The sequence below is a fragment of the Rattus rattus genome, chromosome 16 (genome assembly GCF_011064425.1).
Source record: "Rattus rattus isolate New Zealand chromosome 16, Rrattus_CSIRO_v1, whole genome shotgun sequence".
Taxonomy (NCBI): Eukaryota; Metazoa; Chordata; class Mammalia; order Rodentia; family Muridae; genus Rattus; species Rattus rattus.
In genome coordinates, this window is record NC_046169.1 from 41,601,675 (window position 1) to 41,623,684 (window position 22,010).

The window sequence follows — 22,010 nt, forward strand, 5'->3', positions numbered from 1 at the left end:
TCAGAGCTCAGTTTGGTCATTTTATTTTTGAACCTTTGGGAATCTGCTTCATAAACCTGGAACTCAGCACCATAGGTTGCAAAGCACCATGGGTACCTCAAGTAAAGTCAGCTGAGACTCCTGTAGCTGCCTTCCTGAGCCTGCAGCCTGCTCTGCACTGTATTCCAGTCACTCACACATGACAGAACCTGAGCCCACTCAGTTTCATGCAGCTGCCACTGAAGAGCAAGGTCCTGCTCAACCGTTAGCACTGGGGACACGGCCCCGTGACAGCAGACCGTTAGCACTGGAGACAACCGTTAGCACTGGGGACACGGCCCTGTGACAGCAGACAGGCTGCACCCAGCTCACAGCAGGTTTACCCCATGCTTCAGCAGCTTCTGCTTGGCTTTGCCCGAGAGGCTGAAGGCACAATCCTGAGGGTTCGGGAAACCAGAGCTGCGGGCAGTGGGTGCCAGCTGCTGGAAGTAGGTCTCCTGGGCAGGGTTGCTGCAGGCGTACACAGCTGTGGAGGCATTCCTATCGGGAGGAAACAGGACAATGGCTCAGGGGTGGCTGGGGGCCCTGGCTGGCCACCCCGACACCACTAATGCCTGCTGTAGCTCGACTGTTGCTTTGACCTTCAAGCCTGGGTAACAACTGTCTTCTTGTCTTTTCAGCTCTGGGTCTGAGGTGGCTGCAGCAGAGCCCGAGCCCTGCTCTGGGCCTTCACTCCTCACAGTAGGAGGGACTGTCCCACCCACCAGCCAAGGAGCCTGGAGCCTGTCAGGAAGCAGGAAACCTGGGCTCTCAGGCTGACAGAGGGATGGAGCGCTGCACAGAGGAGGACCTGTGATAGGGATTCCAGAGGGTAGGTGTTGGGTAACCAAGGAAACCCCAGCTGCATATTGGTAGCGGAGCTCCTGACAGCTTGCTGCTCATCTGCACCGTGTCCTTGAAGCCATGCTGCTCAGACACTAGGACAGAGGTGTCCCCACACACATGCACACTGCCCAAGGGTCAACATCCACCACACCAGTATCATTTGCACTGCAGGTTTGATCCCCCACACCCCTGTGATCTTTCCCTAAAACCTGCAAATAAATACCCTAAAGGGGAAATTTGGGGAGAAAAAAGGGTTACCTTACCCTTTGAGTATGACACCAATCTCATAAAGTTCATAAGAACACCTTTACAAATCCACAAAATGGGGCCAGAGGGATGCTTGACAACCTCAACTCCACCCCTGAAACCTCATGATAGAAGTGGGGCCCGACTCCTGCAAGCTGTCCTCTAACCTTCATAAAAACATATGCACACACACACACACGCACACACATCACACACTGATGCATGTGCACACACACAGACATATGCAGGCATATCACACAGAGACACATGTGTGCACATCTCACATACCTATCACACACAGACACTTGTGTCACATCACACACACACACACACACACACACACAACCCCACAATCAGCATCCACTATGATGCTCCCCCACTTTCAGGAGAGACTGCCCCAACTTCTCCACCTTGTGAAGTAAACTTCATCTTAAACTGTGTCTCAGCTGAGTCCTTCCGGGCAGGGCACAGGATCCAAGAAGAGATCCTCACCTGTCAACCTCCCCCTGGTCCCCCTGGCCTCTACACTCTTCCTGCCTCAAGCCCACCAAGACTCAGCTTCCCTAATTCTATTGATAGTGGGGTCAGGGCTGCTAGGGCTCTGTCCTTCAGCTGTCTCCTGTTGGATGAGGGGTTTTAAGCCCCCGGAGACATCTAGAAGTTTCCTCTCGAGCCTCAAAGGGAGGATCCTGGTAGGAATTCCCCTCTCCCCAGTCACTCCTGGGGGGCAATGCCAGCCCTCCTGCTGGCAAGCACGGAGCCCCTGGCTTTATTAGAACCCACAGGGGTCTATGTGCCAAGGAGCTGTGTCCGCATTGCTGTGGTAAGAAGCTACCCAGCATACACCTGCCCTGGGCTCAAGCTCACACTGAACCCTCTTGGCTCTAAGAAGCTGGCGTGGGGCAGGTGTCAACATACGGTTGCTGCCAACTCCCTGTCCACAGCCACACTCAGCACACCACATCCCAGAGCAGTGGCTTCAGATGCAAGTCACACTTAGGCTGCCAGCTGTCACCAGCAGCAGATGATACCAGGCCAGACAGCTGGCGGGCATCCATGTGGCAGGCTCTGTGTGCCCCACTGAGCCCAGACCCACAGTTCTCACCCCGCTACTGCGACCTGTGGGGAAAGAGCATACACTGCACAGCCATGGAGGCCTGGGGTCAGACCCTGGCCTTCTGCTCTGTGAGAGAGTGACCTGGGATGTCACTGTCCCCACACGTGCTCACATTTCTCACTCTGAATGAGTGAAGAGTCCTTTCGTGGCCAGTTCCGAGAGCCACAGGCCAACAGAGGCAGAGGAGGTTCTCCCTCCAGCCATCTATTGTACCTGACTTTCCGCTAGCTTCAGAAAGCATGGAGAGAAAGGACAGCTTGTTTAAACATCCGGCTTCAGAAATAATCCACAGATGGTGACAGACACCTGAAGATTAGGTAGCATGACAACAGGAAGGAAATGGAGCCCATGCTGTCGGTGTCAGTCACAGATAGTGGAACCGAGACAGCAGTGCCTCCGAATGGTGCCACAGGTGGGCTCTGTGGGTGATGGGCAGTGGAGAAATGTCTGCACAGTGAGCTTTGTTTGTAATTAGAACCCCGTAGTGTTGTCTGGCCCACCCTCAGGAATGGTGCGGCCCTGCCCTCTGTGATGGCGAGGACTTAGGGCACTGCCATTATCGTAATCTGACCCAGACAAGCATGGAAGAATGGCCTCCAAAGGGCTCAACCAGGCCTGGGAAGTACCCCAGTGAGTGGAACTGTGAGGGGCTGCTAGAAGAGGGGTTCAGAGGCTCACCTGATGGTCATCTCATACAGCATAGGCAACTGGGCAAAGTCGGAGTGCATGAGGTTGACAGCCTGCAGAAACCGGCGGTTCTGGGGAGCAGCCGCCAGGGGCAGGTTGGCTTCAGGAGGAGACAGAGGTGGTGAATGGCAGCCCTGCCTGACTCCTTGTGCCCAGTCCTGAGTGGAGGGGGGGGTGAGGCTGGAACTTGAGTGTGGGCCCTCAGTCCATATTACCGCCCTACCGCTACCTTGGGAGAAAGCACTGCTAGCCCCACTGCAAGCCACACCAGCTCCTCACTGGGCTCTCCTTACCGCGGGTGAGTTCTCACTGGGGAAACAGCAACAAGAAAGGCGCAAAGGACGTGTGTCAGTGAGCTCAGGGGCCACTGCCTGGCAGAGTGCTATGTGCTGTATGCTATGTGCTGTGGCACTGCCATGACTGGGGCTGGGCTCTCCCCCCACCCACGAGGAGCTGGTGTCTGTACCTGTCCCTTACCTGAGAGTACGCTCTGGATGCGGTCATAATGCAGGAAGTTGTATGTGCTACCTGTGGGGCTAGCCTCATCTCTGGGCAGTGTCTCCTTCAGATGGACTTCCAGCCCGTTCAGTGATGCCAGGCTGCTGTGGTACTGCAGAAGGGATGGGAGTGGGTCATAGGCTGGACCTGGTCACAGTTGAAAGGTAAACACCTAGATAATGCCTCAATGGTCACCTAGCAAAAATAGCCAGGCACTGTCTCCTAAAAGATCGTTACACTCATCTGCTGCTTGTTTGTTTGAGACAGGCCTTCTCTCTGTAGAGCCGACTGGCTTGGAACTCACTGTGAAGACCAGGCCGATCTAACCTGTGGAAAGCTTCTGCCTCCTCCTCCTCCTGACTGCTTGGATTATAGGTGTTCCCCCCCAGCCCTCCCCCGGCCCCTTCTCTTCATGTGGTATGTGGTGTACATGCAACTCAGATGAGGGCAACAGTGCCCTTCAACAGGGGTTACAGGTGACTGAACTGTCCTCTGTGGGTGCTGCCATTGCAGTCAGGGCCTCTGAACAAGCATCAAGAACAGCTCTGAGCCCAAGTTGTCTCTCCAACTCTGGGACTGTCTGTTTTAACAGTAATGGTGGCCTGGTGTTCCAGTGTTCCCCAGCACCAGCATGGCCTGGGTGAGGCTCACTGTGAGTTGATCTCTCCCATGAAGCAAGTACAGCTTCCAGAAGACAGAGGAATGCTGGTCCTGTGGCCTGTGCTCAGGGCTTGGGGAGGGACATGAGCTGAAAAGGCTATAGGAAGGGGCCACACACTCTCGGAGCTCCAGCAAGGAAGGAGTGTGTGAACAGATTTCAGAGAGTGAGCCACTGGGTGAACACAGCCAGTGCCAGGCACTTGAGCCACTGGCTTCCCCCGAGAGGGCACAGCTGAGAAAGCAGGTACGGGCAGAGCCACCTCTGCCACTGACGGTCAGGAGCTCACGAATACTGGGTTAGCAGACATGAACGAACGAGCCTAGGTTTGAAAGTTGTATGTGCCTGAGGGTAGGAAAGACACTGGGACACCCAGGGGAGCTCAACACGCAGCCACACCCCACCTTCTGGACCTCAGGGACCTGATAACAGCCACCCCACTTCAAGTTGCTGACAAGGGAGAGGAAAGTGGACCAGAGAGTGAGCCAACTGTATCCTGTTCCTGCTAATGTTCTGCTTAGCTTGCAGTCAAGGTAGAGTTGCTTAACCACAGAGCAGCACAAGGCCTGACCTGTGGAGGAGGCTTCTCACTGATGACTCCGTGCTGCCATGGGTACAACAGGTGACCTGCATGTGTACTGATCAGCAACTGTTACGGTATTTACTGTGACACGTGATGAGTCTACGGGGTGGCCACTGAAGGTCACACTGCCTGGTTTTGAACCACACAAAGCTGCAGAGCTTGCAAAACTGAGAATGCCTGCCTTCTGGGTACCTGAATAAAAAGCCCACCGACTGGATACGCAGCGTGATCTTGGAATGGCCCGAGGAGATGGAGGCATCTGACTTCAGTCCACACTGCATCTGAGGGCGGGTGACTGAGCACTGTGGGCTGGAGCAGTGTGCACGCAGCCTACTTGGTTGAGATAGGAAGCTTCTCCACTGAGCATCTCACTAGGTGCTCCCACCCTGACTTCAAGTGGGCATCGCCTCTAACACAACCCTGATGCAGTGGAAATCCATAGTCCATGTAACTATCATGTGTGCAGGGCTGAAAGCCAGGCCCAGAGATGCTAAGTGCCTGGTGGGATCCTCCTGCACTTCCCCTCGACAGCACAGCTCCGTTCTCTTCCCAATCACCCCCTGGGCCGCCTCCTGCCAGCCCTGAGAGATCCACAGGAACTCAGCCTCTTCCAAGGGCTGTGCCTCCATCCACCATCCTATGGGACCACTCTGCAGAGACTCTGGTTGCCTCCAGAAAGCAGCAGGAAAGCCACAGCGAAGCCAAGGGATGCACTTTCTGTCTAAGACAGGGACAATAATGAAAGGTCTCCTACAGAGCTGACTTGGGGTCTGTGGTTCAAATCCATTCTAGACCAGCTCACTGCTCAGCTCTTAGCTCTCTCCTCCAGAAAGCACTGATAACTCTTGTTTCCCATGCCCTGCATCCCATTTCCTGGGCTAACCAGCAACAAGCACAGGTAAGCTGGAGGCTGTGGTGGGCACCCTGTGGCTGGCCTTGACAGACACCTCCCACAGTGGAGGCTGCAGAGGCCTGAACCTGCTCCTCTCCCCCTCCAACCTTTCTGCAAGGGCAGATTAAGCTGGGGACAGAAGTGAGGGCAGGGCAGTGAGAGGCAGGGGGAACTCTAGACCTGCCTCTTGCATGACTTCTCTTCCCAGGAAGGAGTTGTGGGGCCTGCCTTCCAGGACACATCAAACACATATAACATGCAGACCACCCCTCCCCAAAGCAGCCTGGGCTGGGTCTCTTCAGAAGGGGCAGAGGCAAAGAGAGAGGATTCTATTTTGCTGCATCCAAACACCAGGCCTTCAAGGCAACACTCCTGAGGTCCAGCACAGTGAGATCTGAGGGGAAGGAAGGCCCAGGGCTGCCCTGTGTGAAGTGGCAGCCAGTACCCTCTGTTACACTAAAGCAGAGGTGGACGCAGCCATGTTATCACGGCCACATGAAATGAGGACATACAGAGAGCCTCCATTCTGGGCTGCGGGCAGGGTCTGTGGAACAGAAGGTGCCAGGCAGCCTGTCCTGGCTCCAAGGTGACCGGCTCCTTAGTGCAGGGCCACACGGCCTGCATGCCAATGAGACTGCCTCAGAATAATGTGGGTTTAAGAAGAGAAACAAGTGGAGCCCCAGAACACCATTTGCCCTCAGCAACTTCTCTTCCTGCCAACTACAGTGAGGCTGTCACCATGGCAACTCTATTGCCAGCCTAGACCCTAGAGCTCAGTTCACTGCTTCAGGAAAGTGGTTATTCAAAAACAGCCCTGTAGCAACATTTTTGAGAATTCTGGAATTCTGGTTTGAAAAAAAAAAAAAAAGCACAGAAATATTATAAAACTGCCCAGGTGGAGATGTGGGGCTGCTCGGATGGTCCGCAGCAGCTGACCATGACTTGACTGGTGCTCTAGCAAAAGCATGGTTTTGTCTACTGCAGATAATTTCTGCAGCCATGAGACTTTTGGAATTTTGGTACTTTTCAGAGAGAAATGTGAAGGCCCCAAGAGGTGGGGTGGGTGGGTGTTGGTCACTTAGTAGGGCGGATTGTAGTTTGTTAGTAGCTATCTTCAAAGAAGAAACAAAAGGAAAGAAATTAGATTCAGGAATCTCTCTCTCTTCCCCTCTCTCTCCCCTTCCCCCTCTCTCCCCTCTTTCTTTCCCTCCCCCTCTCCCTGTATCTTTCTCTCCACTCTCCCCTCATTTCTCTCCTATCCAGTGTGAGGCAGTGAAAGCAGGGGTGGGGGTGGGGGATAAAGGAGGGAGGGAAAAAGAAGAACCCACAAAGTAGCCAAGACCAGCTACAGAGCCTGTACAGCCAGTTTGGATTCCAAATGTACTCTGGGAAGGAGCACCAAGTCCCCACGTGAGGCCCCCACCCCAGGCTGCCATGTGCTTCACAACACTGATGCCGCTGCAGTGCCTGTGCTGCCTCAGCCAGGAGCTGGGCAGACTGGCCTTGCCCGTGTGGCCTTGCTACCTCAGAATGGGAAGCTGACCACTGCTGCTGGAAACATGGCACCAAGGGAGGAGCTGTCACTCACACTCAGCTCTACCTTCTCCAACACCTGGGCTCCAGCAGGAAGCAGGAAAGGAAAAGCCCAGAGCCTGTCTGCCTGTTACAGTGATGTCACACATGTGTGGCTACAGTGACACCACGCATGTGTGGCTACAGTGATGTCAAGGATGTGTGGCTACAGTGACGTCATGTGTGTGTGGCTACAATGATATCACACATGTGTGGTTACAGTGATGTGACGCATGTGTGGCTTACACGCCCTCAGGGAAGTGGGCACCTCAGGGAAGTGGGCACTGGCTGGTCCACATTCTAGGGGAAAGTGAGGGTACAAAGGAGCCAGGGGACACTCACCACCTCCTCGATGGCTACAGTATCACTGCCAAGAGTCTCTTTGGCCAGCAAGGACAGCACTAGTCCGTTCACACTGTGAGTGTAGAGGTTCATGGGCATGAGCCCTGCATGGGGCCCAGATGGGGATGGATTGAAGCCAATTCTGTCTGCAGAGGGGCTAGGGCCCTGAGAGTCAGCCGAGTGGGAACTGCGTGCCAGGGCTGGGAGTCTGTCCTGAGCTCCACTCCCACAGGGCTCCACACCGGGCTCCACACCCTCAGGATGTTGGGGAAGAAGTACCATAGTTCTGCTGCTGGGGAGAGGTTCTGTGCCAGGAACGTGGGTGTGGCCATGGGTGAGGGGAAGGTCTGCAAGCGCCTCCAGGCTTCCGTCCTCGGGTGGCCTCTCAAGAGGGGAAGGGTCCAGGCAGCTGCAAATGGCTGTGTCTTCAGGTAGTGTAGGGGCGTCCCGGCTGGTGCAGAGAGCCTGCAGATCACCCGAGGCAGGCACAGGCGGGAATGCGTCCTGAGCCTCAGAAAGGTGCATTGAATACAAGTCCAGTTCTTCTTGGGAGAGACACAGTTCCCTCTGCAGCCTGCCACTGAGATCAGAGCTCCGGTCACAGGCCTCGGTGCACAGTCCTGTGGGCCCAGCACGCTCCTGCTCAAGCCTAGGTGAGTGTCCTCCACCACATGGTGTGGGCTCCAGGACGGTGGCTGATGTCCAGGCATCTTCCGCCCCAGTAGGGGTGCTTTGATCCCAGGGAGGGCACTGAAATGAACTTTCCTCCAGTCTGGCAAACAGAAGAGATGTCACATCAGCAAAATGTGGGACAAAGGCCTCCATGGGGACACTGAGGCTCTGATCCTCTGAAAGGCACAGGCATTGATGGCAAGTGTATGTCTGTGTCTAGAGAGCTCAAGATGCCACAGTGGTTAAACAAGGAAAGTAAAGAGAGACAATAACTGGTCCTCGGGGCTGGCCACCGTGAGGCCAGAATCACCGACCAGAGGTGGTCAAGGTCACATAGTAAGTCACACACAGCTCAAGGCCCCTGAGACCCTGGCTCCACACTCAGTCCACACTTAGCTTGCTCCATGCCCTGATGCCAGGACACTGCTGATCAACACCCGGACAAGTCAGGGAGGAGACAAGGGAGGAACCCACACTGTGAGAAGCCCCTGGGAAGCCCAAACCTACCGAGGGTCATGCTCTACTGGGAACTCATGGAGGCTGGCCACCTCCTCCTCACTTAGGAAAACAGGGGTGATCTGCACGGCAGGGGGTAATGCTGTTCCTGCAAAGAAAGCAACATGGGCAGGGCCCACAGAATGAGGCCGGCCTGGCCCAGAGCTGCAGTGCAGCGAGGAGAAGGGAGATGGGAGACATAGACAAGACGCATTGTAAGAACGGTTTCCAGCTTGCTAAGGACTCGGCCAAATGAGGCTTTAGAATGAGGCCAGAGCCCCTTGGGGATGCCACTTCACCCTGAAGAGATGGTGGACACCAGCTTCCTTCCTCTCTCTCCATCACTACACACTGGACATGAACTAAGCAATGTCACGGGATGGAGTCACAGGGGGGCATGCCCCAAACCATGTCCTTAAAGATCAAGGTGCTGCAGGCCAACTGTCCTTACAGCCGTCCTAGACCCTGCTGCTGACATGGAGGAAATCCACCCAGGAGCTGCTTGAGTTCTCTCTGACTCACCCAGGAGGAAGGCAGTCCCACCACTGCCCGCCACAGCCCACCACAGCCCGCCACTGCCCACCACAGCCCACCACTGCCCACCACAGCACGTACCTGTTTCCTGTGTGGCAGCTCCTGCTCCAGGCGGCCTCTGAAACAAGCATATGCTTAGGTTGGCACCAGACGTCACGCTCTCTTGATAACCGTCAAGAACTCATGGCGCCGTCTGCTCACAGGACTCAGCCAAGCCCAGGGAGCTGGAATGACCCTGGCTGGCCCAAGAGCCCAGCAGATGGAGCAGGGCCACTGGCTCTGAGAGGCCAGGAGGAGGCAAAAACTGGGCCCACTCAGGCTTCACAGCAGCAGCTCAGAACTAGTAAGTGTCTCCCATGAGAGTCCAGAGCAAGGGTTCCCACTCGAATCTACCTTTGGGAACCCAGTGTAGAGCACAGCCACAGAGTCTGGGAACACAGCCCAGTGGCAAAGCTCAAGTGGTCTTGGGGTCCATTCCCCAGCAACACTGAATAAACAAACAAACTTATGTAATCTCTTACTCTAAAGCTAACAGTCCAATAATACCTGGGAACTTCCCCTTGAAGTAAATGCCTTTTATTACTTTGAGGCATTAGTAAAATTCAGTAGTTCCATTTACAACTGCATAAGCAATTACACTCACTGTAAAATCTCTGACTAGGACTAGAAAAATCTCTGAGGAAGTCTGCGGCAATTCATGCAAACCAGCTGACCCTCAGCCACAGACTAGAAACTAGTAGTCACCCTGTACAGGTGAGAAAGTGTTTCCACTCTAGGGCCATGAGCCCTTGTCCCAGCCACAGACCACCGCTGTTGCACTGGGCAGCAGCTTGATGGCTGCCGCCAGCAGCAGCAGCAGCAGCAGCAGGAGCAGCAGCAGGAGCAGCCAGAGCCTACAGCAGCAGCAGGAGCGGCAGCCAGAGCCTGTGGCACCTCTGGGCAGCCAAGTCCCACATGGTGCTTTCCTTTTACTAGAAGTATGGGAACCCTGTCCTCCCTCAGTGTGGATTCCCAGAAGCTGAGTCAAGGGAGACAGACAGGATCGTCCTTAAAGCTCCCAAACGCCAACCATGAAGGTGGCCCTCCAGACGCACCACCCACAGGAAGCCATCAACCTCCCAGGCTCCACACAGCCGTTCACTCTCTTGGTGGGAGAGAGGCCAGTGAAGTGTTTGAAACAGAAACACACAAACAAGACAAGCCTGTGGCTCAGCCTAGGGCCTCAGCATTGGGGAGATGAGGCAGAGGGATCAGAAATTCAACCCTCTATGTAGAGCAGGAGAGGGAAGATGGCAACCGTAGTGAGAACTGTGGGCTTACGCTGTTGTTGCCCGGGCACTTCCTCCCTTCCCAAGACAGGAGTCTCACTGTCCAGCTCTAGCTGTCCTGGACTTGCATTGTAGACCAGACTGGCCTCACACGCACAGAGTTCTGCCTGCCTCTGCCTTTGGAGTACTGAAGGCTGGGATTGAAGGCCTGCACCACTAAGTCACCTGCCTGTGGGCAATTTCATTCTTTTTTTTTTGGTTCTTTTTTTCGGAGCTGGGGACCGAACCCAGGGCCTTGCGCTTCCAAGGCAAGCGCTCTACCACTGAGCTAAATCCCCAACCCAGGGCAATTTCATTCTTGATGGTTGTGTGTGCTCCTCATACAAACACAATGACTGCACATGAACTCAATTTTTCCCTGGGCTGCTAGCTCTCCTCCCTCCCTCCTTCCCTCCTCCCTCCCTCCTTCCCTCCCTCCCTCCCCTCCCTCCCTCCCTCCCTCCCTCCCTTCCTTCCTTCCTTCCTTCTGTCTGGTTTTGACAGAGTCTTAGCATGTAGCCCAGGGTAGCTCTGCATTCACGATTGTCCTGCCTCAGCTTCCCAGGGCCGGCATAAGAAGCAGACAGCGCCATGGCCAGCAGTTTTCCTGTCTACTTAAGGATGTATTCTTCACAGTGTGCTCACTGCCATCAAGGCTATGCTAATGGGAGCTGAATGCACACAGCTCTGCCTGGCTTGAAAGACCCAGTGCCCAAGCCCACCACACAGGGCAAGTGCCTGCTTTTTCTCCCATTTACTCTTGACCATACCAACAGATGAAGAGTTGTGACAGATTCAGTGAAGAAGTGCCCTAGACTGTCTACCACGTGGAATCTGCCCCACCACGCTGGATGGTGAGTGTTCTGGTAAGCCTCCCAGCAGGTTGCATGGCCATACCATACCTGGTCTGCAGCTACAGTGTGATGAAGCAGGACCTTGGCAGTGAGGGAAGGTGGCAGCTGGGAATTCACAATCCTGAGGGTAAGACACAGAGACAAGAAGGCCATAAGAAGAAGTGTTGGGACCTCTGAGCTCCGGAGATGCCAATGTCCCTGGACGTGGAGGGTCTCAGGGTGTAGCTGGCAGGAATTTCATGGGGTGGACTCTCCGTGAATCTTCTGTTCGGCAGGAAAACAATCACTGTACCAAGCACTCAGAGCACAAAGACACACATTGCGTCAGAGGGAGGAGCTCCTGTTCTGAGGTCTAGGCCAGCCGGTGCTGTGTGTACAGTGAGACTGTCAGAAACCAACAGAAACAAAAGCACCCACACTGCATGGGTCCTTGGGGCTATGTCTGCTTGCACAGACAGCAGAGGGAATCAGCATGTGTGTCTGTACACAAGTGCAGTGTGGGACAGCCTGGCACAGTGCTGGCCACGGCATAGCTAAAAGCCAGGTAGAAGGGCCTCTATCTCTGCAGTTGGTACGCAGAGGGGTTTGGACCCTTTGGCACGTGAATTTCATCCGAGGACTCTGGAAGCAGCCTATCTTTGTGAGTTCAAAGCCAGCTTGGACTACATAGATAATTCCAAGGCAGCCATGGCTATATGGTGAGATAATGTCTCAAAATAAAGTGTGTGTGTGTGTGTGTGTGTGTGTGTGTGTGTGTGTGTGTGTGTGTGTACACGTGCATGCACTCACAGGAAATGCTATGGCATGTGTGGAGGTCAGTGGGAACCAGTTTTCTCCTTTTGCCTTGTGGGTCTCAGAATGGAACTTAGGCCTCCAAACTGGGTAGTAAGTACCTTTACTCACAGAACCACCTTGTCTGCCCACAGATTCTCTCTTTGAAGCCATCTATGTCGAAGAGACATACAAATTCATACCGAGGAGAACAGGGGAGAGGGATGGATGCTGCTCATGGGGTCTGTGCTTGGCTCTCCACACCTGCCCATGCCTTTCACTCTCCAGCAAGGGTCTCCACGCCCCCCAGAAGAGGAACTGGGCCCAAGCTACTTGTCCAAGACGACAGAGCAAAGAGCAACAGAGCTCAGGGCTTGAACGGCCCCCAGCCCTACCTCTGGAGAGCGCTGGGCGCTGGCTGAAGCACACCTTGCAGCCAGTGCCTTGGCCATGGCACAGTGCTCCTTAGGAGGGGCTGTCAGGCCCTGGGGCTCTGTGTACAAACAAGGAGGGGCTATCAGGCAGCTGGGCAGCTCATGCAGCCCTTAGCACAGCCTCCACTAGCAGGGCTGGCTGCTGCCCACAACGGGCTCTGTACTGCATTCTACCCACTGACTCCATACCAAGACACCCAGACTGAACAGTTCCCAATTGCAAGGGGATACTGCAGACACTGACATGGAACTAGAGGGGAGAGTGAGGAGGAACTCGCTCGCAGGTGGAGGAGAGGTGGGGCTCTACTCACAGTCCTTCATAGAGGATGCAGCCAGCTAGCACATGGGGTGAGCGCTGGCAGGTCTGTAAGATGAGGGCTGCCTTCAGCAGCAGCAGGGGCTCCACCTGGGGAAGATAAGGCACACGAGCGAGCAGCGAGCGCGTTTACAAGTGCTTGGGGTAGCTGGGAGCAGGCTTCAGAGCCAAGGAGGGGGTTATAACCCAAGCCAGCCCACAGTTCTCGTAAGTAATCAACTGCTCAACCATGAAAATCACATGAGCCTCCAGAACTGCCCAGACACAGTAGCCTCCTGCTGATGAAAACCAGGTGGCCAGGACAATGTAAGAGAGGCAGACACTAGCAGAGTGATGTCACTCCCACTTTTGTTCCCATCCCATGCCCACTACGGGCTCTAGGGATGCTGAATCCCAGCCACTTTCTCCGCTGAGAGACAAGGGCCTGCCACACAGCAGACAGTGCTCACTGGGTCACTGTGAGGGGAAATGGGAGTGATTCAGAAACAGAACTTCCTGCCTCTCTCACATACAAAGGGGTTCAAATGTGAGCCAGGCACACTGTGGGAGTCATTAAAGCCTGTGCCATTTGTCAGAGAACGAAGAGGCCCTCAGGCCTTTTGGGCCAACCCTTAAGAGACAATGATGACACCCTATGAACTGAGTGTTTGCTTGGTCCCTGTCAGTGCAGCCTCACTGGCCTTCAGACTGGTCCAGGAAGGCCCTGACCCATCCATCAGGAGACAGCAAGGCTCTGAGAGGCAGCCTGCCTCTCGCACAGCAGCATGGAAACTGTTCAGCTCTGGAAAGCACACTCCCTCTCACTCCCCTGGCTACGTGCTCATCAGCACAGGTGTTCTGAAACACCTCACAGCCCCATCCCAGAGACTCACACCCACCGCCCCAGGCTGGCAGTGATCGGGAACTCCCGCAGACTTACTTTGGTGCGGTCCAGGTTCCACAGGGCATTGAAGATCCTGTGCGACTCGCTGGTGCTCCTGAGGACTTGTGTGATGAAGGTATCCCACTGCAAGCTCAGCTCTTCCTGAGGATGGCTCTGAGAGAGAGTCAGGAGAGGTCAGTGCCTGAGATCAGGATACAGGATCTAGGTAATGGTGGCATTTCTGCTGGGGACTCCCCATCCCATCCCTGTCTGACCAACCCTGTTGCAGAATCAGGGAATACAGTGCTGAGAGGTGGAAAGAAGAGCAGACACAGGGGCACACAGGCATCCCCAAGGGCTCTAGGGTTAGCTATTTGACACGGAATCATGTAACAGAGACAGGCCCAAGGAAGGCCTGGTCCAGCAGTGCTGATTTCGAAGGGCCCGATGCTCCTGGCTCCCTGCACTCTTACCTTGTAGGCCAGGGAGACAGGGCCCATGTAGAAATGAAAAAATCCAATGAGCTGATCCAGAAATTGCCTGCAGCTGGCATCGGAGAGCTCCACACCACAACCCAGAGCCTGCAGAGGGAGAGCAGACATTTCTTGTGACTTTTCTCTGAGGCCACAATTCTCAAGAGAATCCACGCTCTCTATGGCACCTGCTGCAGGCCCATAAGGTCATTTCCTAGCCAGGCATGATAGCTGAAGCTCCAATCCTAGCAGTTGGGAGACTGAGATAGGATGATCAGCCTGGGCTACAAGCAGGGTGAATTTCAGGTCAATCTAAGCTATAGTGAGATCTAGAGAATTCCTCAGTAAGGGGCTGAAACATGGCTCCTCAGTGGAGTGTTTACCTAACATGTGTGAGGTCTTCATTTGAAAACAAAGGGCAATCACTTTGTGTGAACCAGAAAGAAAGAGTCCCTAGCTCAGTGGGCTTAGTCTCAAGACAGAAATAGGGGAAGGGCTTCAGAAATCCACAATGAAAGAGAACTGAGCAGGAAAAAAAAATCACCTTGCAACCCAGAGAGGCAGCAAACACCTTGAAGATCAGGGAAAGAGAAGCCACTTCCAACAGGTGAGCAGACAAACTCTGGCAAGTCCTGCCTTCAGAACAAGCCCACAGCCCTCACAAGGGCGACAGGGATTCCTCAGGACAAGTCAGTGGCAGAGGAAAATCCCACCCTCTACAGCAGTTAGACTTCTCTGTCTCAGAGGGCAGCCCCTTAAGACCTGGAGTGTTTACAGCGGGGTGAAGAGGCAGACGAGCTAAGAGGGTGAAATACTCTATCCTTCAGAGAAGCTCCTTAGGCTCAGAAAGGAAACAACACAACACAGCTTCAGGAAGTCCCTGAAACTGAACAGATTCACTAGGCCCTTCTCTTCCCAAGAGATATAAGTGATAAACAGTGCTAAGAGTCACTGTGAGGAGCCCAGCTGCCTGGAAAAGGCACCTATCAACTGAGGCACCAGGAAAGGACACTCTTCAACCTGTGACTGCCTGCAGGCTGTGCAGAGTGCTTGGGGTTCCTAGTTTTCATAAGCTGTTGCCCATGCTGGCTGGGCTTTAGTGATGTAGCCGTCTTTGAGTTATTTCTGCTCCTGTTAGAACCCCACCCTGCTAGGAGATATCAAGGAGAAGCTAAAAACATCTTTCTAAGATGGTTCCGCCTGCCATGTATTAAAATCTACGATGGATCTGCTCCTGTAGGCAAGGTCCATGAGATTTCATTTTAGGAAAGACTCCTGCTATTAATATGCTTTTCCTATTGTCATTATTAAATATATATTACGGTTACTAGGCATTAGACCACTCTTTTAAGCAGATCTCTGCAGAACAACGAAGATGTTCTGTCTTGTAGTGCTGCACAGTAACCAGCTGGTTTCACTATCCCATTAACAACACTGTTTGATGGTGCAGTGGAGCGCTGGGCATGGGGCTATGTGCTGGGGATGTGCCGTGGATCTTTCTTTGACCTGACATTACTGTGGTTCAGCCTGCCTGGTTCAAGGGAGAAAGGTGAACTGCTTCTTATTATTCCTCGACTATGCAGGGCCTATCCCAGAAGCCGCCTCCTCAGTCTCCAGACAGACGAACACCTCTCCCTGCTTCCTGCTGCTCCCATGGGTCTCCTGGCCAGGAAGCATTGAAACCTGTGCCACAAGCAAGTTGGGGGTGGGGTGGGGAGTGGGGGTTCCTCAACTGTTCTTCAGAACATGGAGAGCCAACCAGTGCAGTGGCCATGCTTGGGGGGAGGGGTCCTCCGCTCTGCACAGCTGCTGTTTGTGGAAGGTTTTCCTCCATGTCGTTTCCTAGGTCAGTCGCTCCACACTCGGGGCCTTCTCAACACTGTAACTGGGGTCCAGAGGTGATTGTGTGGGATACAATTTTGAGGCGGCTTTCCCTTCCTGGGAAACTAAGGTAGCTGGCTATATAAGCCCTACCCTTCCCATCAGGAGGACGCTCATGCCACAGGGAACCCAGACTGTGCCCAAACTCCACACTGCAAAGCTAAGTCAAAATCCTGGAGCCTCCAGGTCTTCGGCACTTTCCCTCCCTTCTTCCCTCCCAGCCTGCACAGTATAGCTCATGGGTGCAAAGGGTCCTCTGGACAGGGCTGAGAAAACCCCGATGCTGTCTGCCACAGGCTCCAAGCCTCTGAAGCTTTTCTCCCACGCTAGCCTACAGTGCTAAGCCCAGGGTTTATCCAGGCCCCGCCCCCTTGACACAAGCCCCGCCCCTCGCCAGCCCCGCCCACCAGAGTTAGTGACTAGGCTAACAGTCCACATTCTGCTCTGCCTGGGCCAAAGAGGCCTGTATTTCTAACACTGGAAAGACGTGGGGGAGGTGGTTGCCTGTGATTGTAGACCTGAGGATAAACAGAAGGGGCTACTGTAGCCAGGAGAAAGTGCTGAGCTTCTGAGTTTCTGTTAGCAGGATCTGGGAGGGGCAAAGCCCTGCACCCAGAAGGGGAGGAACTATGGAGTCCCAAGGCCATGATTCTACCACCTGGGCAGCCAGAGGCAGACCAGGTACCCTTTACCCTCAAACTGGAGCTGCCAGCTTGCCCCATAGACAGGAAGGCAGGGCTGCTGGACCACAATTACTTCCTGCAAGGGATGAGACAGTTAGGATAAATGAAGACTTCTCTGTTGGGGCTTTCCTGTCCAGGAAAAAGGCCATACAAGACTTCCGGGTGAGGTGGCCAGAACTAGTTCTCCTGAATGAAAAGAAAAAGGAGGAGTTTCCCCTAATTGGCAAAAGCTCCTCTGAGTTTTTCCATACTCCCAGCACCTGCTCCTCAGCGGTCAGCATCACCAACACAGACCTGGAAAGCAGCCCCAGTGAGCTCCTGGACTCCAAAGGACGGTTTGCTGTTGACTCCCAAACCTCTCTTTTAGAGTCTCCACAAATGATCATTCTCAACAGGTATCTGAAGCCAGCGTCAATGACAAGGCTGGAGAGGAGAGTGAGGAAGAGGACCCTGGCGGCCATGAGAGAGCTGGAGCAAGAGATGGACGCGGTTAAGGGACGACGGTCAGTACTCATAAAGGATATCAAGGATATGAAGCAGGAACTGTTAGATGAGAAAATGGACAGCAAGCCATTCCTCGAGTACCTGCAGCAGAAGAAGGAGGAGAAAGAGAGGAAGTATGACTCTCTGTGGAAAGACTACATCCAGCAGTGTGAGGAGATCGAGGACAGGAGGCGAGAGCTGGTCTCCACTTTTACCTCACGCACGGCAAACCTCCAGAAGGAGCTGATGCAGAACAGGAAGATTGAGGCCAGCTTGAAGAAGAAGCTGAAGGCCCTGGAGCCCATCGCACACATAAAGGAGAGCCAGGATCAAAAGATCCAGACCTTAGAGCTGGAGTATGCCAGCATAGACCCTGATGTCTCCTTAATGGACCGAGAGGCACACCGTCTGTTCCTGAAGGAAAGGGCCGCCTTGGACAAGCAAATGGAGGATCTGAACCTGCTGGAGTCTGGAGAGGGCATCACCAGGGCGCTGAAGAAGAAGGCCAAGGCCTTGGACACTGCAGCCAAACAGGCTCACGAGGACTTCTGGCAGGGTATGAGAGCTGAGAACAGGCAGCTGCAGACACAGCTCCAGCAGCTGGATCAGGAATTCTGCAAACTGGAGGCTGGAAAGGAGAAGCTGGAGCGGCGGAAGCAGCAGTGGAAAGAGCAACAGTGGTACCTGGAGGCTCTGGCCCGGGGGAGGGAGCGCCTGCAGCAGCGGGAGCACCACTATCAGCAGCAGCGGGAGCACCACCCCAAACCACAAACAGCTCCACAACCAGCACTGGGCCGTCTATTAAGTGCCAGGCCAAAAGCCAATCCTAAGTAATGGGCTGCCATGCCCCAGGAAGCTGACTGGAGCTGAAGCTGGGGCCACCACACAAAGAATGACAATGGTGTCTGATGATGCAGAGGACAAAAGCTCCAGGGTACGGAGAGCTGAGCTTCTCAGAGGGGCCGAGGGGGCCTGGCCTGGCCTCTCTCAGGCGTGGCTCCCACATAGCAGCCCAAAGGGCCACCCTGACCGAAAGCTTCCCAGCACTGGGAGGCTTTGTTCTTCAGAAGCCACACCTCCCGTGTTCCCTGCTGCAATGCAGACTTCGGTGCTCAATTCCTGCTCTAGTGTGGCCTTTAGGACGACAGGGTGCATTTTGTAATGGACACTTTGCACACTGTCAGCCCATCTCACAGTAGGAGCATGGTGTCTTAGGTGGGTGCAGGGTGGCATTGGGGGAACTGGGTTCTTTGCATTTGTGTCTGGCTGAGGCTAGACTGTTTACAGAGCTGCGCGTCGTGATGGCCCCGTGTTTGGGCTGTGTGCTCCCATGCGACAAAATACAGGCAGCTCTCTGAGTCCTGGGCCTTGCTCCAGGCAAAAAGCCTCAGCCTTACATTGTAGAATTTTAACTTTTACTTAGCTATAATAGCATGAATTCATTTATAACTGCGCTAAAAATGAATTGCTGAATGTACCTTTGGCTCACCGAGCCCACTTGAATGTGAAATGCTATTGAAAAACAAAAGCCTACCTGTGATTATTCAAAATAAAAGTCTGTTTATCGTTACACAGAACAAAAGCCTATTTGTGATTTTTCAAAATAAAATATGAAGGGTCTGAGAGCACAGACAAGGGTCAGAGGGCACAGATAAGGGTCAGGGGCACAGACAAGGGTCAGAGGACACAGACAAGGGTCAGAGGGCACACAAGGTGGAAGGTAGAGGTGTGACAGGGAAAGACTTAAGATCAGAGTCTCAGTGTTGGCTGTCCTTCTCATTGGGAACAGGACACCTGGAGGGTTTAAGAGGCAGTGGCACATTGACTCCCCCAGCCAGAGGCCATGAGGTCCAGCAGGTGACCAAGTCCTTGTGTTTGAAGCTGATGGACAATTGTCCCCCTGCCATCTCCATTCAGCTCCCTATGTAGTGTTTATGGCTGTGTGTGCTGTGTCCAGTGGTCAGAGCTGAGCAGGGAAGAACCAAAGGTTGCTGGCAGGATACTGAGTGGTACCTCACCCTGCACTTGTCTCAGCACCTCATGAAGACTTAGCCAGTGTGGAAGCTTTGGGGAGATTCCAGTCAGTCCTCATGCCCACCAATCTCCTGCACACCACCCCAAGGCAGCCTCTCCCAACAGCAGCTGTCTGTGTCTTGCATATGAGGCAATGTGTGCTGCTCAACAGTTTCTCAAGGTAGAAAGAGGAGGATACCACTCTTTACTACATGAAGCTGGTATTTCCCTGAGCCAAAGCAAACAAGGAAACACCAAAGAAAGAACACACAGTGCAATGTCTCTCATCAACACAGATGCAAACATTTCCAAGTCTGGTAAACTGTAATCAAGGTCACAGTGAAAGCTGGGCACAGTCATGCAGGCCTTTAGTTCCAGCACTCGGGAGGCAGAGGCGGGCAGATCTCTGTGAGGCTGAGGCCAGCCTGGTCTACATAGGGTCTTTCAGGACAGCTAGGGATGTTACTCAGAGAAATCTCATCTTGAGAAACAAACAAGAACACAGTGAGAAGATCATATGCCAGGACCAAGTGGGCTTCATTCCCAGGGTATAGGCTTGGTTTGCCAGGCAGAAAGAAATCCCCTTGTAAGTGTAGGTGTAACTCAGCCCTCGAAAAGACCCAAGACAGGAACTGCACTAGCCTCTCACTTGACATGAAGAAGGCCGGCAACAAAGTCCCGAGTCTCTTTGTGACACACGTGCTGAAAAGTTCTGCTCAAACCTGCTATGACCACCAGAGTGGTCAGCATCCCTGCCAGATGCAGGAGACGGAGGGCAAACTCCTCCACATTCCCTCAGTCTGGTGTCGAGTCTTAGCTGGAGCAGTAAGAGAAAGAAAGACAGGGACGGCAACAGACGATGAAGATGCCGAGCCACCCGAGCGCACAGACGGCACGTTCTTCATCCCAGCCTCGTGGCGGACTCCAGCGGACCCCGCTAGAGTGGTAAACACCCCCACCGAGGGAGCACGGCACAAAACCAGACTCCGAACGAATCACTTTTCTGTGTAGCAAAACAAACAAACAAAACACCGAACAGCACATAACAAAAATCCAGAGTGGAGGAGGCTAAACAAGGAGTGGAGGAGGCTAAACGAGGAGGAGAAAGACTGGCACTCTGAAAACTCGGAAGCACTGAGGAACTGACGGCCAGGAGCACAGGGAGACAGGACGGTCCTCGAGCTGGCCATGGCTACCTCACTGGCAGTGAGAAAGTAGCAAATAGCATGAGGCAGTCCAAAGCCAACATAACCCCCATCGAAATTCACACAGCGCTCCTCGTTGAACTCAGAAAAATAATCTTGTCACAGGGAGACTTGACATCACATCACACTGCAGAGCCACAGTCAGGAAAACAGGATGCCAGGGCCACAGAAGGAAACCTGGGGATCTGTCAGAGAGCAGGGGACCAGCAACCATCACATCTATACCCACCCAAGTCTTCATGAAGCTCCCAAAGAAAGCAGCTTCCTTAACAAAGAGCACATCGGGGCTGGCAAGATGGCTCAGTGGGTAAAGACTCTAGCTGCCAAGCCTGAGGATGAGAGTTCAATCCTAGAGATCTACATGGTGGACAGACAGAACCAATGCCAGCAAACTGTTCTCTCACCTACACATACCCATCATAGCAGGCGTACAGACAGACAGACAGACACACGTGCGCACACACACACAGAGTGAATGAACAGCAACAGGAATTGACAGAGCGTGAGGTGTGGTGGTACAAGCCTATCATCCTAGCAGTTGGAAGGCAGAAAGGCAGAAGCAGAAGGTCAGGAGGGATACACAATACACGATGTACCCATGAATCGTAAGGAAGCCATGGCATCTCAGCAGAATGGATGGAAACCAGTGCAGTAAGCAAAGTAAGATCCAAAAAGATAAACACCACATGTTCTCTATAGAGAACTTAGATTTGTTTCTTTACATTTTGGGGAGGTGGTGGTCAGCACACGTGTGTAGGTCAGAGGACAGTTCCCAAGAGTAGGTTCTCCACTGTATGGATCTTAGGGGTCAAACTTGGGTCACGAGGCTTGGTGGCAAGCCCTCTTCCCACTTAGTCATTGCCAGCCAAGGATCTTAGATTTAAATTTACACTGTGTGTGTGTGTGTGTGTGTGTGTGTGTGTGAGAGAGAGAGAGAGAGAGAGAGAGAGAGAGAGAGAGAGAGAGAGAGAGAGAAAGTCATATTTTTTTAATGAATGGATGTTTTGTCTGCATGCATGTCTGTATACTATGTGCATGGTAGTGCTTGGTGAAGCTGGAAGAGAGTAACAGATCCACTGGAACTGGAGTCACAGATGGTTGTGAGGCACCATGTGGCTGCTAGGAAACCTGTGCCTGAAGACGTCATGCTAGAACCTGTTGCTGCCTGTGCTAACATGAGACATCAGTTTAAAACTCTTCTTCACCTGAGCCTAGCCCACTGCAGCCAGGCCAACCTCGACAGATTCCAAGCACTGTCTCCCCAGTTCTAGGCTGACCGGAAGTGCTCACTGCCTAGGGACTGCCTAGGCCTGCTGGGAGCTGCACCTGCTCTGGGAGCTGCACCTGCCCTGGGAGCTGCACCTGCTCTGGCAGCTGCAGCTGTGCTGAGGCCATGCCATGCCATGGTATGGTAAACTGGGCTGCCATCACAGACACTGCAGAGGTGGAGGGCAGTAGGTGACAGGGTCATGACAGTTCTAAGTGAACAATGCTGCCCCACCCCCACCCCATGATTACTCTCCAAACTCTCAGGACTCCTAGTCACACTCACAAACTAGCCAGAGCCA

At 53.6% G+C, this 22,010-nt stretch overlaps 2 protein-coding genes across 2 annotated transcripts in view; one reads left to right on the plus strand and one right to left on the minus strand.

The window, feature by feature from the left end:
• Positions 1–22,010, minus strand: part of Hps4 (HPS4 biogenesis of lysosomal organelles complex 3 subunit 2) — a 30,281-nt gene continuing 8,271 nt past the window's right edge. The window contains exons 5-14 of the mRNA XM_032886284.1: positions 14,178–14,285; positions 13,762–13,878; positions 12,838–12,932; positions 11,370–11,442; positions 9,242–9,278; positions 8,639–8,735; positions 7,460–8,231; positions 3,392–3,524; positions 2,906–3,014; positions 1–519 (exon numbers count right to left, since the gene is read on the minus strand). Coding sequence (XP_032742175.1) covers positions 348–519; positions 2,906–3,014; positions 3,392–3,524; positions 7,460–8,231; positions 8,639–8,735; positions 9,242–9,278; positions 11,370–11,442; positions 12,838–12,932; positions 13,762–13,878; positions 14,178–14,285 — 1,713 coding nt within the window. The 3' untranslated portion in view covers positions 1–347. The remainder of the gene's footprint in view (positions 520–2,905; positions 3,015–3,391; positions 3,525–7,459; positions 8,232–8,638; positions 8,736–9,241; positions 9,279–11,369; positions 11,443–12,837; positions 12,933–13,761; positions 13,879–14,177; positions 14,286–22,010) is intronic.
• On the plus strand, positions 16,688–18,253 carry LOC116885836 (coiled-coil domain-containing protein 121-like). The gene is given in 3 exon segments (XM_032887175.1): positions 16,688–18,061; positions 18,063–18,158; positions 18,233–18,253. Coding segments are annotated over 3 exon segments (1,491 nt in total).